We start from the raw sequence: 12,432 nt of genomic DNA on the forward strand, positions 1-12,432 counted from the left end.
CTCTAATCCTTCCAGAGTGTCGATGATAGGCCTAATAACACACACTTGGACCCTGTATGGTGCTGCACCTGTGTGTGCATGTTTCTTTGTTTTGCTCAGGACAGCTTTTATTTCATTTTGTTTTATTTTTAGCGAGATAATTTTTTCAGTCCTATCCTCTTGAAGGCTTCTCCCCCTTATAACCTAAATGAGGACTGTTTTGTTTTTTTCTTTCTGAGAAATGTCAAACTCTAAAGGCAATACTGTTTAAGCTTTATTACAAGCATTTTTTTTTACGTTTCACTGACACACCCAAGAAAAGTTTAAAAGCCGAATCAAATATTACCAATCCCCAATTTGGATCTCCTCTGTGGAAATACTTAGGCAGAGGGAAGTGTCGGAGCTTGGCTCTGCAGAAGGACCAGCCTGCCTCCAAAAATATGGCTTAGACCACTGCAGTAAAACAGGCAATGAACATGTGCATGACTGTGTAAGCGTGTGTGTGTGTGTGTGTGTGTGTGTGTGTGTGTGAGAGAGAGAGAGAGGGAAGAGAGCATGACATCACCCAACGGGTCGCAGTGCCAGTTTTGTGACGCAATATACTTTGCTAAGATATCAAGATCATGTTTGCAGTTAATCGTTAACCGGGAGGAGTTTCAGGATTTAAATGCTTTTCGATGCTACTTTGGTAGCCGATATTTTCATTTCATATTTGGTTGAATTAATTCGTTTCAATGTTGTGACGCTCAGAGGTCCAGACAAAAAAACAAAACCAAAAAAATAACCCCCGACTGTGCGCACAAGCTACTAATTTGTGCACACTAACTACTTATTTGTGCGCACTAATGACTATTTGGTGCGCATAAAATAGTGTCAGCGTGCACTTGAAGTAGCACTGATCCCTTATTGGATAAGAGGCTACACAAATCGAGCGCACCTTCACAGACTCGCTTCTCGCTGACCTAATCGGTGCCTTCAAAAACCCACACAAAGTCCTTCCTTGTGCATACATATTTTTTTCCCCCTCAAATTTTCATGTCCGTGGCTCCGTAGTGATGTGACAACACAGCTGCGGAAAGCAGTCGTCTTTCAGAGCAGAATACCAGCATACGTCGTCTGTCTCCATTGGAAACCAACAACCCCAACTCGTAAACTAAAAGCTACTTGTTAACTGAAACAGGTGGCTACATCCTCTCCACACAGTGACTGCAGAGCTAATAGCTTCCTGCACCCCCTTAAAATAAACACCCGCCGCCCCTGTCTGATGCTACAGAGGAAATGTACTCGAACATCAATCGTCGTCTGCGGAGCTCATCTCTTTGCGTAGCCACCCGCCCCACTTTTAACTGCAATGGCCATTTCGTCAATGCCAATGGCGCCAAAAAGTGCTTGAACCGCACAGATGGCAGATGAGCAAGAGGAGACCGCAGACGAAAACGATATCGCAGACGAAACACTATTTAAAAATAACAACGGTAGTCGTCGGATGTTCAACACAAGGAGGCGGGTTTGCTGGATATTTGACATGCCCTTGGACACTTTGTCCAGACATTGAGAGACTTTCTGTTATTCATACCTGAGAATGTCAATTTGCCCGCGTCAAAAAATTATGTGGAAGAAAGCCAGAATAGATGAAGCGGTTTGCGAGTGTTAGCGCGCGCACGCGCGTTTGTGTGTGTGTGTGTGTGTCTTTGTTTGTGATGGCAGCAAAGTGAGTTTGGATTATAGGTTCTGGTCTCTGAGAGGGAGGTGTGTGGGCTGGCGCAGCAGGGACAACTAGTGACATGATGGGACTTCTAATGCTCATAATTGGTGGGGGGCCTTGACAGCAACTATATGATAGCTGCACAATGTATACAACCAACCTCATCTGTGTATATGTGTGCATCAATGTGTGTCCTTTAAAACGCTTTTTTTTGTTTTGTTTAAATGGTGAAATTTACAGAAAATTGCTCTGGTTGTTGGGCGGCCTGTTTGTAACCCATTGCCTTTTTTCCCCTCTGCGTGCACGTGGATGTGTCTGTTAGTTTGCACGTGCCAATTGAGATGGCTCCTGTCAGGTGTAAATGCTAGCAGTTAAATTTGTTTGTTTGGATTTTATTTTTTATTTTTTTGCTATTTCATTTTCCGTAAAGACACACTAAGAAAGACAAACCCTGACAAATGACAGATTGGCCTGTTTATTGTAATTCCTTGAAATGGAATTTCAACAGCCCGTGCGTTCACACGTCTCGTCACGCTATTGCCTTTGGTTCGCTCCTGCGGCACGACGGTATTCATTCCTATGCAAGCGTTTTGATGCAATCCTGAAAGAAGAAAAAAAAACTATCTGGACTGCAGAACTACGTAAATGGGGAAAAAATGAAATGAAGCATTTGAGCAAAAAAAAAAAAAAAAAAAAAAAAGAAAGGAAAAAATTGCCGCCTCTGATCTTAGTTCAAAGTCAGCCAGGAAGAGGCTCAAAGGCGGAATGAAATCGAGCGAGCGAAAGAACGCGGCTACAGGAAAGATGCCATTCTGAGCACACAGATGGACACACACACATTCCAAAAGCGATGTGGCGAACTCGAAACTGTTCCCGATATTGTCCCGCTGTATTTATCTGCACTGGCGTCTGCCCTGACTTGATTGAACCAAGGCAGCCATTTCAAGAAGTCTTTGGGCTTTTAGATCATTTCCCGCATTGCCGTGATGATCTCTCGCCGCACATTTAAGTCAACCGGCACCCCGATTGCAAATCGCTGATCTACACTTGTTAAAAAAAAAAAAAAGGAAATCGTTGTACCTTTACGGGCACACCCATTTTGTCAATGGGATGGATGGTCGCCCCGGGTCATCTTTACTTGATGAGATTTACTAACGTTGTTTGAAACAGAGGGAGGAAAGAAACAGGAGGGGAATCCATTGACAGAAAAACACCCCCTCCTTTGTCGCACTTCGTTGTAGTTGATGCTCCGTTTAATGGCGCACTGTCAGGATTACTTCACTGCTCATTTTGTTTCATTTTGAATGGACACGCAGAATTTGATTTTTAAAAAATGGATAAAAATGCCATCAGGCCTGTTAATGGGATCCCAGGCTGCTTTTCTGGGTCATAAAGAACAAGAAGCAAAGGCTAAACATGCGTTTGCGACGGCATACGATACCAGTGATTCCTTGCAATGTTTCGGCGTGTCTGAAGAAAAATGTCCAGTGAACCCAAATTTTCAAGGCGAAAAAGTTTGAGTTGGGCAATTCGGCAAAGTATCAAATTTTGTGAAAATTGTCATTCCCTCCATTGTAGAATGTGCTGTTCCAGCTTACATTATTGTTTTAGCCCTCATAATTATAAGCTGTGTGTGGGGGGGTTTTTTTTGTTTTTTTGTTTTCTTTGTTTTTAAGTGTGTTGACAACCTACACCCAACATCCAAAAAGGAAAACATGCCACAAAAACATTGCGAAAAAGACACAGCCGGTGTGTCGGTCTGTTTTCCCCGACAGGATGTTGTCACAGGTCAGTGGGAAAAGCAACGTCTCATTTTCGTTGGCTGACCCTGACTTCCGACTTCCCGCTTGACCCGCGGCCATCTGGGGAAGCCATTGGCTGAGCAAAAGACGAAGCCTCTCGCTTCTGCACGCTGCCCCTCCGAGGCCCGTCGCTCCGACGACTCGCTGAGCCGCCGCTAATGGTCAAACCAGAGCGCTCACCGACATTTTCACCTTTCTGTCCACATTTGTCCATCAGTATCTGACTGACCACGACCCCCAAAAGGCGCCCAGCCCTCCCAGGCAAAAACGCATCCGCCGATGTCTCATTCGGCCGAGCGATCGAGATACCTGTCATGCAACGGCGCCTCGCGACCCACCGACCAAGCCCTCCATCCGTCGCCGCCTTGTTTTTCACCCGTCGCTCCGTCTTCGCGCACCACTTCCCGTCGCTCCTGTTTCGGGAGTTGAATTTACAACCCAAGCGGGAGCCGTTAGCAGGAGGTGGCCTCTGGTGCTCAAGGCGCACCGGTGCTTCACCCGCCACATGGAAATCGAAACAACAGCGCGGGCATCCTCCGCTATTTTCCATCATCGGAATAATCGCACCTCCTCATTATCTCTTAATGAGCATCTCGGTGTTCTTCCTGCTCACCCATCTGTGTCCCGCCTCACTTGATCATATTCTTGATGAGTTGTTGGCTGTGCTCGCTTGCTCTGCCTCTCTCTAACTCTCGCTTTCGATGGCTCCATCTAGCATTTGCTTTTTATTGGTCTACAAGGAGCAGTTGAGCAGTGGTAGGCTCCACTTTTTAACTGACACATGTGTTGTATTATTATGATTGTTTTCCTCATACTGCTGTTATAAGTCATCTCGCTCATGATTAGATAATATATGGAGTGTGTCTGCCCTGCCCAGCCTTCACATATTTGAGATTCGAGAAAATAAATCACTTTCGGTCTTACGGTCATTCATGAAAAAAAACAACATTTTTTTTCTTGAACTAAAAGTAATCGTTTGAATTTCTTGTTCTTATGTAAGTTTTGTCTGCTCAGATTTGGTTGCGCTTGAACATCGTTCACTCGTTCCTTCTTTTCTTTGCCTCTTTTGGTCCCGCCCGTCTTTGCCTTCTCGTGTCCAACCACGCTATTTTTTTGACATGCGCGCACGCACATACAAACGCTCACGCACATCCACATGCGCAAAGGAGGTGAACAGAGGGAGTTTAAGCGTCAAGTGTGGGCAGGGGGTGGGGATCGGGGGGGGGGGGGTCAGACTTTTATGAAGTCACCATGAGAAATGGCCTCAACTTGTGTGGCTGGTTGTTAAAATGGTCCCAGGCCACTCAACGGGGGCTTGGTTACAGAAGATCAGCCCGGCCTGAAAGCCTCACACTCAGCTTTAATTGTAAGAGCTCTTGCTCGAGCGCCCGTTCTCACACGTACGGACAGACTCTCTTGAGTCAGACGTGCACCGGTGTGAACCTTCTTCTTTCAAGGCTCGGCCCAAAGTTGAGGCGAGCGACTCAAAGAGCCACAAACGAGGAATTTGATCCACCTTCCTGCAATCATTTCTTTTCTCTTTCGTATTTTCTCCACACGGTCTGCAAAAAACAAAAAAAGGAAAAAAAAGAGGTTTGTTAGGGAGTTCCTTCTATCCCAACAGATGATTACACATGCAAGCACAATGCCAAAGGGAAAAAAAAGTTCTTATCATAGCTGTTTTAGCTAGTCAGAATCATTTCTGGAAGAGGCGAATGGACAAATGGGAAAACGCACACGTGAACTGATAGCTTTCTTTTGGGAAGTTATTCCTGTATCACACTTGCAGCGTACACTTTGTTTACATCCGCACACTTGATGCGTGTAATTCCTTGAAGGGACAACAGTCATATCTAATCACTGATCAGTTGTCTGGGGGACAAGAATGACGATGTTTCCTCCCACAAGCCAGGAACCACCGAGTGTGTGTGTGAGTGTGTGTGTGTGTGTGTGTGTGTGTGTGTGTGTGTGTGTATGTGTGTGTGAGTGCATGTGTAGGGGGGAGGAGAGTAGGAGGGGGGGGGGCATTCGCGCGCGTGTGAGTGAGACGTTTTTAAATGAGTGGTCTATATGCAGGACTGGCAAGAAATGAAATATGTAACAGTGTGAGAAGCTTGTCAAAAACACACATTAGCATACTTACATACTTCTCTCGCTTTGTTTTCTTTTATTCATTGATTTTTGATTATTATTATTATTTTTAAACAGATATCTTACTGTTACATATATTTCATATATATGTAGTTTAATAGATAGATTTTTTTTTTTCAAAATGGACACACTTCCAGGAAGTGTTGATGGTTGTGGCGAGGTCGTTCTGGAGACACACACATTAGGCCTATGAACCCTAAGCCTCATAGATGCTCCCCTTAAGGACCTCATTCTTTTTTCTTGTCTTCCCTTTTCCTTTGCCTGAAGCATTTCATCCCATCCAGTATTTTTTCTCGCATTTTTGACCCCCCCCCACAGCCGAGATGGATTTCTTTTCTCCCTTCTTAAGGAGCCTGTTGCCATGCTCTTGAATACAGTAAGAGTATTCAAACACACACGCACACACACACACACACACACACACACACACACACACACACACACACACATTAAAACACAATTTTAGTAAGGCAGTCATGGAATAAGGAAGGTCTTCTGAAATATTCAAGAGTTTTGATGCGAAAAAGGAATTGACTGGCAGTGTGTGTGTGTGTGTGGGCGTGTGTGTGGGTGAGAGAGAGAGAGAGCGTGTTAAGCAGCTACATAATGGAGCAGGAGTGTGTCGTCAGAATTCAGTTAGTGTGTCCTGAAGACAAAAAGGTACAAAGCATGCACACACATCCAGACACACACACACACACACATACCCACACACACTGATTTGTATTAGACTGTAACATTGCTCGTCATCAACCAGCACTTGGTATGTTCCCCTGCAATGACACCACGCCGACGTGTCTTATTCCAATCGAAGGTGATCCGTCTGCAGAGTGTACGTGAGCGTCTGCCGGCCTCTGCCTTCGCGCATGAGTTATGCCGAGTGCGTCTCCTCACAGTGTCTCGTGTTGATGGCTGAATGGAGGAGAAAATTACATCTGATATGATATTCATTTGAACACGTGTGTGTTTAATTATGTCCTTAGGAATCTGTGCGGCTCAAAGAATAATACGACCCGGAGTGCGGAATGCATACGGAAAAGTAAAAATAAAAATAAAAATTGCAATCCCCCAAATTAAACAAGTCCTCCTTGCGCTGCCTCCTGACCGTGCCGAAGGTGTTTTTGTTCTAATGATCCTCTGAGCTAAGTTGTCAGGTGCTTTCGCCCCCGGTGGGGTCACCCAGAGCATCTCTCGTAGGTCAGAGAGGAGGGACCAGAGAAAGCATGGCTCTCAAATATTTGGCTCGCCCCGACCGGGATTATTGTGGTTCTTCTCTGGACTCAGGCTTGGTCGTGGGGTGAGATGGTGTAAAGACTTCTCACTTCATACATATGTGTAAACGGTGCCTCAACTATTCAAATATACTACACACATTAAAGGGAGATTTTTACTTGAAAGACAACTGAGAAGAATTGGACTTGAGGTTCCTCATCTTCCAGAAACGTACACATCTCTGCGACATCTCGTTAGCGGGAGTTGGACCTCGGCTGCGGCTCTGTAAATCTTATCCCGCTGACTAATTCAATCTATTCAGTGGTAATCACACCCAACTGGATGGAGGTCTGAACTGACGGGTGTTTCAGCCAATAGCGCGCAAGTCGAAATCCCTCCCGTAGGAATATCACAGCCCTAATCAAGCCCTTGTAATACACTAGTTCCCGTTAGCTCCCAGGGGCTAATTAGCATTCTAATTACTGATAGCAAATGAGAGCCGCGTTGATTGTGTTTCGCTTGTGAAGAGGCGAGAGAGGGACACACTCACTCCACATGCGTACGCCCGATCTCACACACACACACACACACACACACACACACACACACGCACACACAGAGCGATCATCGTTAAGAAGCTTATCGTGCTGTTGTGCCTCTGCGCATTTCCAGTCCCCTCTCATCATCATCGTCGTCTCATTAGGATCATCATCCAGGATATACGCACACTCGAGCGGAACATAGACATAAAGCCGGGAAGACCACCTCACGCGTATGGCGGCAAACATTAAAAGATGGTGATAAAGAAAGCGACATAAAACATTATATACTGCCAAAGTGTTGCTGTTGTTCCTACCAATTAGCACAGGGCTGATTTAATGGGCAAGGCAGAGTCACCGTCTCTCTCTCACACACACACGTACATATTTTTAAGTGTGCTCATTTGTGTGTGTTCCTGGGTATAGGGCAATGGTGTACACCGGGGGTCCCCAACCACCGGTCCGCGGACCGGTACCGGGCTTCGGCCCATTTGGGAGCGGGCCGCACAGAGGCAGACCTGACTGCGAGCCGTGAGCAAATTAACTCCATCAGACGTGTGCGCGACTCAAGCCAATCGGTGTGCCCCTTCTGACACTGGTTCGCAAGTTGAAATCAACAGAATCCGCCGATCAATAAAAAAGCAGTAAAAAGAAAGGAATAGTAGTCATGTTTATGTTAGGGACATGGAAAGATCACAAACAGCCCCCAACCCCCATTCTAAGATATTTTATTGTTAGCTTTCTGCAGTGTGTTTTCTCTTGGATATCAGGCGCCATTATGCCACGGCATATTGTCTCATTTTCGATTGTATTCTGTTGCTCAATTGCTGGGAGAGGGGGAAAGTGAAATTGGAAGCCCGCCGATCTCCCTCCCTCTCTGTCTTTCTCTCTCTCGAGACGCGCCCGTCCGTGCGTGCGTGTGCGTGCGTGAGGTGTGATTGATGCCGGGCCACTAGTGTTTACTCTCGTTGGGCAATTGCAAACCCAGCGTGGCAGGCTGGGAAAGCACAATGGGGATAGGGAGCTAAAGTGGCGGCCTGAAGTGTCCAACGCTGACACTGAGACAAATAGATAGAAAGCTGTTAAAGTGAAAACAGCGGGAGGGACAAACAGACGAGGAGGCAGGTCCGCAACTACAAAGAGCATTGGATTTGTTTGGAGCATAGGTGAGCACGGTGGGAAAATGAGTGGACGCTTAACGGGAGGGAAAAATCCGCAAGATCTTGAACGCGTACCTTGGAGCGAATCCCTAAAGATGGCAAATGGTTCAAAGGAGAGCTAATGACTTGTGAGCACAGGCGAGGCAGACGTTGGTGAAGAGAAGAGCGGGCAGGATGAAGGAGTGCAGATGGTGGTCATCCCTGTCAGCAGGCCTGTAAATGAAAGGCGACAGTGTGTGTTGGGGAGAAGATTGGAAAGCATTAAGGCCTGACATGTGCTGTGACAACCTGAAGGCACCGAGAGCAGGGCAGAGAAAGGAGGAAGAGAGGCCAATTGAATCGGGAAGGTTTCAACGTGTTGATACCTTTCCCAGAGTTCATACGGGTGGAGGGTTTTTGGGGGAGGGGGGGGGACGCTTGTGATCCTGAAAGCAAAAAGTGATTTCATGAGAAGAGAGAAGAGGAAGGATCTATAATAGCCAAGCTGCCCTTTGTTCACAGCTGAAAACTTTGCTTGCTTATTGGCTACACAGATTAGTGCTGTGTGGATGGACACCGCCGTGTGTGTGTGTGTGTGTGTGTGTGTGTGTGTGTGTGTGTGTGTGTGTGTGTGTGTGTGTGTGTGTGTGTGTGTGTGTGTGCCCGTAAACTCTTAGGTGCATAATCCAATGACATCCAGCACAAGAGCTCAATGAAAATCCCTTTTTACGGAGGCAATAATGATCTTCAATTGACACTATCGGTGAGGTTTTCTTTCTTTTTCTTTTTTTTTTGATTGGGCCAATATGCTTTTTAATGTGGTTGCTGTTTAGAGTCAACCTTTATACATCCATGTATGAACCATGCATTGTCCTCACAAGGTTTGCGGGCGTGCCGGAGGCGATTCCAGCCGTCTTCGGCTCCACCCTCAAATGGTTGCCAGCCACTCACAGGGCACACGTAGACAAACAATTCAAGTATTGGTACTCACCATCACACCTACCGACAATTTTGTGTGTTCTATGATGGATGTGCTAACTAGTCAACCACTCATTTTAATTTCTTTTCTTTTTGTTCATCTTTTTCGAGGGAATGTAGCATTGCGAAAGACAGCTACAATACCAAGCACCGTTCGTCACCTTTCTCTGGCAGCGTGAATAAAGTCATGAATGCTCGAGTGCGCCATTGTATCCAAATCCATATTTTCTACTTTTCTGCTTTTTGTCGCAGATTAAACTCCTGTCCCCCAAATCTTGCTCGGACCACCCATGTTTTGAATCAGTGGTTTACAACAGCTGCGCAAAGAAAATAAAAAAAGAAGAAAACCAAATTTTGCGATGGACACACTCGTAGCAATAACAAAGGATGGAAACCGGAAACTATATCGGCAGCCCCACAATCTGCACTTCATTTTTTCTCCCTTTTGCGCACTTAACTCGTGTATCTGTTGAATATTAAAAGTATATGTTGACGCATATAATCAAGACATCAACATACACACATTAGTGGGACCTGCTGAAAGCACTCAGCTTTGATGGGCCGGGAGATGGCATTCTCCTGTTTGGCCACGGCGAAACCATCTTGCTGTGAGTGTGTGGGTGTTCGCATGTGTGTGTGTGTGTGTGCACGCGCATGAATGAGAGCTCAGGAGGGAATGGGGGATGGTGTAAGTGTGTGTTAATAGAAGGTGGTTAGAGGTGTCACCCTGCAGCCATTTTATTATGCTCCACAATTACAGCTGTCACGACTTGAGGATAATGTCTGAGGCTGTGTTTTACACGTTCACACACACACACACACACGCGCGCATACAGGCACACAGTTATTTAAGAGTTGAATTATGGCAGGCTAGGAAGCGGCCCGTGCTCATAAAAAAATGTCTCGCTTACCATCTCTCCCCTTTGCCTTGTGTACGCGAGACCATGAGAGGGCCGTCTGATCCGCGCCGGCAATGTGCATTCATTATTTGTTTGTATGTGCATATGACAATATTTGCTTTGTTGAACGAGCCCCTAGCCGAGAGGCACTGCGGTCGTGGAATTCCTCATGCCGCGGTGGAGTTGCTCCAGCGACGTTAAAAATGCCGTCGCAACTACACACTGGTTTATAATTCACGCCGGTGAATGCGCGCCGCCAAGAATTTGGTGCGTTTGTCTGCAAATTCCCTCCCACAATGGATCACTGATACGTCCCCTTTTTTGCACTCCAAATGCAGAAAAAGTCTCTTATTTGCAAAATGCAACAAAGAACGTATAGCGATGATGTTTGATCACTCATTTACAAAAAAAAATCAATATAATGTGCTATTGTCCGTGCTGAGTATTTCATTTAGTTTGTATGGTTCCTTCAAGTTGGAAATGATCACTGGGCACTGCGTTGATGTTTGTGTACAGCATTTCCTGATTGATGGAGGATGATAAACACAGGCAGTGCCATTATAATTCCGCGGGGGTAGACAGTGACTCAGACAATGAAAATCAATTTCATCATCGGTTATTCCTCGGCCCGTCCTCTAGAATCTAGATTGCAGTCCAGATGATCATCTGCATCATTTTCCCCCAAATTTATATCCCGTTACACGGCTAAAACTCTTTTGAACGTACCCCGTTTCCGTTTTCACCCTTATAGCGTAACGTTCACATTTCAAAGTCCCGATTTCACGTAATTCGTTTTCCATTTGCTTACAACGAACACCGACGGTTTTGACAATCGTCCGTAATGGCGGCAAAATCATAGTAGAGTTCGAGGCCAACAGACTGAAAGATGATCGACGACGGCTTCGGCACACCCCGAAGTGGGGAAGGCACTGAACGTTTTCAGCGATGAAGCGGGAGCGCTACAGTTGTTTGTTTCATGTCTCGTAGAACCTTTTCTTCTTCATACTGTATCCGCGTTTTTGTAATTGATATGCGTCAGCTGTATTACGTTCTCATGTTATTACATCTGTAAATGTTCACACTGTATTCTACATCGTAGTTGGCGGCCATTTTGTTTGGAAATGGCTACAACGAACTACCGTTAGAACGTAGAGATGCCTTCTGTGGGTAAGCGGGTTTGACTGCATATATGATTTCTGGTCAAAGTGGTGTGTTACAAGTGACTTCATGTCTTTGATATCCGGCCTTACTGTCATGTGCATGCCCACTCCACATTGCACTCAGACCCAGTTTGTTATCTTTGAACGCTCCATAGATCAGTAACATGACCTCCAATCCTCCGGGGACAAATATGTGCACATGGATGGAAATGAGAGAAAATAAGAAGGAGCATGAAAAGCAATTTCTGCCGAAGAATCTACCGCGCTGTGTTTTAATGTCACGCATTTGAAGCGATGATACGAGATTACACCACATGGGGCACGGGGCACGTCCACGTTATCCGCACAGACTTTGACGTGTCTGTGTGTCGAACCGAATCGCTATTCGAGCGTTACAAGTTCAAGACGCAAACGCGGGCGATCACCGTTCGCAGACGCGCGAGTTACACGCGTGCGCACATATGCATATGCAGTGAACGCACGCAGACACCAACACGGATTCACACACGGAGGGGCAACCCTGGTAGATTTATCAGTGGAGGTCTGCAACACAGTGGCTGCCTTTCTCATTTCATAGGCCACCGGGGCAGAACAGGCATCGGCTTGTTCAAATTCAACCCGGCAGGACCAACACATTCACACACACAAACACGTGTGTGCGTGCATATTCCTTTTCTCTTTAGCAGCTCAACAGATGCCAGCCAAAGTCAGTAAAAGACGAAAGGAGGGGAGGGATAGACGTGGGGTGACTGACGCAAGCGGCTTGTCGGAAGAAGCTCGACAAAACCAAAACATCTCAGCGTGTGCGTGCGTGTGTGTACGCGTGCGTGCGTGTTGTTCAACCACCAATAGAGAGATATCATGTATT

General features: G+C 46.1%; 1 protein-coding gene across 7 annotated transcripts in view; it reads left to right on the forward strand.

The window, feature by feature from the left end:
- Positions 1-12,432, forward strand: part of rnf220a (ring finger protein 220a) — a 113,104-nt gene that overhangs the window by 34,588 nt on the left and 66,084 nt on the right. For 4 of the 7 annotated variants that reach the window (XM_086128551.1, XM_086128550.1, XM_086128554.1 and 1 more), the window contains exon 3: positions 7,815-7,919. The exons of the other annotated variants lie outside the window; for them this stretch is intronic. In XM_086128551.1, coding sequence (XP_085984677.1) covers positions 7,815-7,919 — 105 coding nt within the window. The remainder of the gene's footprint in view (positions 1-7,814; positions 7,920-12,432) is intronic. 7 annotated transcript variants of the gene reach the window in all.

Source organism: Hippocampus guttulatus, chromosome 14 (genome assembly GCF_054856545.1).
Source record: "Hippocampus guttulatus isolate MCC_2025c chromosome 14, RoL_Hgut_1.0, whole genome shotgun sequence".
Classification (NCBI taxonomy): domain Eukaryota; kingdom Metazoa; phylum Chordata; class Actinopteri; order Syngnathiformes; family Syngnathidae; genus Hippocampus; species Hippocampus guttulatus.